The following is a 751-nucleotide window of genomic DNA, read 5'->3' as shown; positions in this document are numbered from 1 at the left end:
GGGGGCGGGGCGGCGGGGGCGGGGGCGATCAAACAGGGCTGCAGCGCCAGTGCTGTGGAACCATGCTCGTGCTGGGTGTGTGTCGAGGCGGGCCGCGGGCAGGCGCCGCGCAGGCCGCAGGCTGGCACCCCGCCAGCGATGCGCAGCAGCGCACCGCCAGCCCTCGGCCTGCGCGACTGCCCGGTTGCTGGCAGGAGCGCACACCTGCGCTGACTTTGGCCAGGATGCGCAGCGGCGGGGTGCCCAGCCAGGCGCGCTGGCCGTAATACATCTGTGCAGGCGGGGCAGGGCAGGGGCAGGGGCAGGGGCAGGGGTCAGGCCAGGAGGGCCAGGCCAGGGGTGGCGGCGAGAGCCGGGCCCGTGGCTCCGCAGCCACATATGCTGCCGCCTGCCCACGCGATACAATCCCCCATACAGCAGCTGTGACGGCCATGACCTCCCTCGGGCCCATGCCGCAGTGCCCCTTGCCCAGCGCCCCTCACCACACACACAACACACACACACCACCACCACCACCGCCAGCCCACCTCCTGCAGCATGATGCCAAAGCTGTACGCGTCTGCTGCCTTGCTCAGCTTGCCCGCCGACAGCAGCTCGGGAGGCATGTAGGTGACGGTGCCAAAGGAGGAGGCCTGCAGCTCCTTGGCCCCGCCAGAGTGCTTGGACAGACCAAAGTCGCACACCTGGGGGAGAGGCGGGTGGTGGTGGGGGGGGGTGACGGTGGTGGTGGTGGAATCAAAGTGCCGGTGGA

General features: G+C 70.7%; 1 protein-coding gene across 1 annotated transcript in view; it reads right to left on the bottom strand.

Moving 5' to 3' along the window:
• Positions 1-314: 314 nt before the first annotated feature.
• CHLNCDRAFT_144971 (hypothetical protein) overlaps positions 315-751 on the bottom strand; it is a gene marked incomplete at both ends in the record, with an annotated part of 4,871 nt that continues 4,434 nt past the window's right edge. The window contains 2 exons of the mRNA XM_005848250.1: positions 315-381; positions 517-683. Of these exons, the coding sequence (XP_005848312.1) occupies positions 315-381; positions 517-683 (234 nt within the window). The remainder of the gene's footprint in view (positions 382-516; positions 684-751) is intronic.

Source organism: Chlorella variabilis (genome assembly GCF_000147415.1).
Source record: "Chlorella variabilis unplaced genomic scaffold CHLNCscaffold_8, whole genome shotgun sequence".
Lineage (NCBI taxonomy): Eukaryota > Viridiplantae > Chlorophyta > Trebouxiophyceae > Chlorellales > Chlorellaceae > Chlorella > Chlorella variabilis.
Note: the sequence above shows the minus strand (reverse complement) of the source record. Positions and strands in the feature narration are given on the sequence as shown.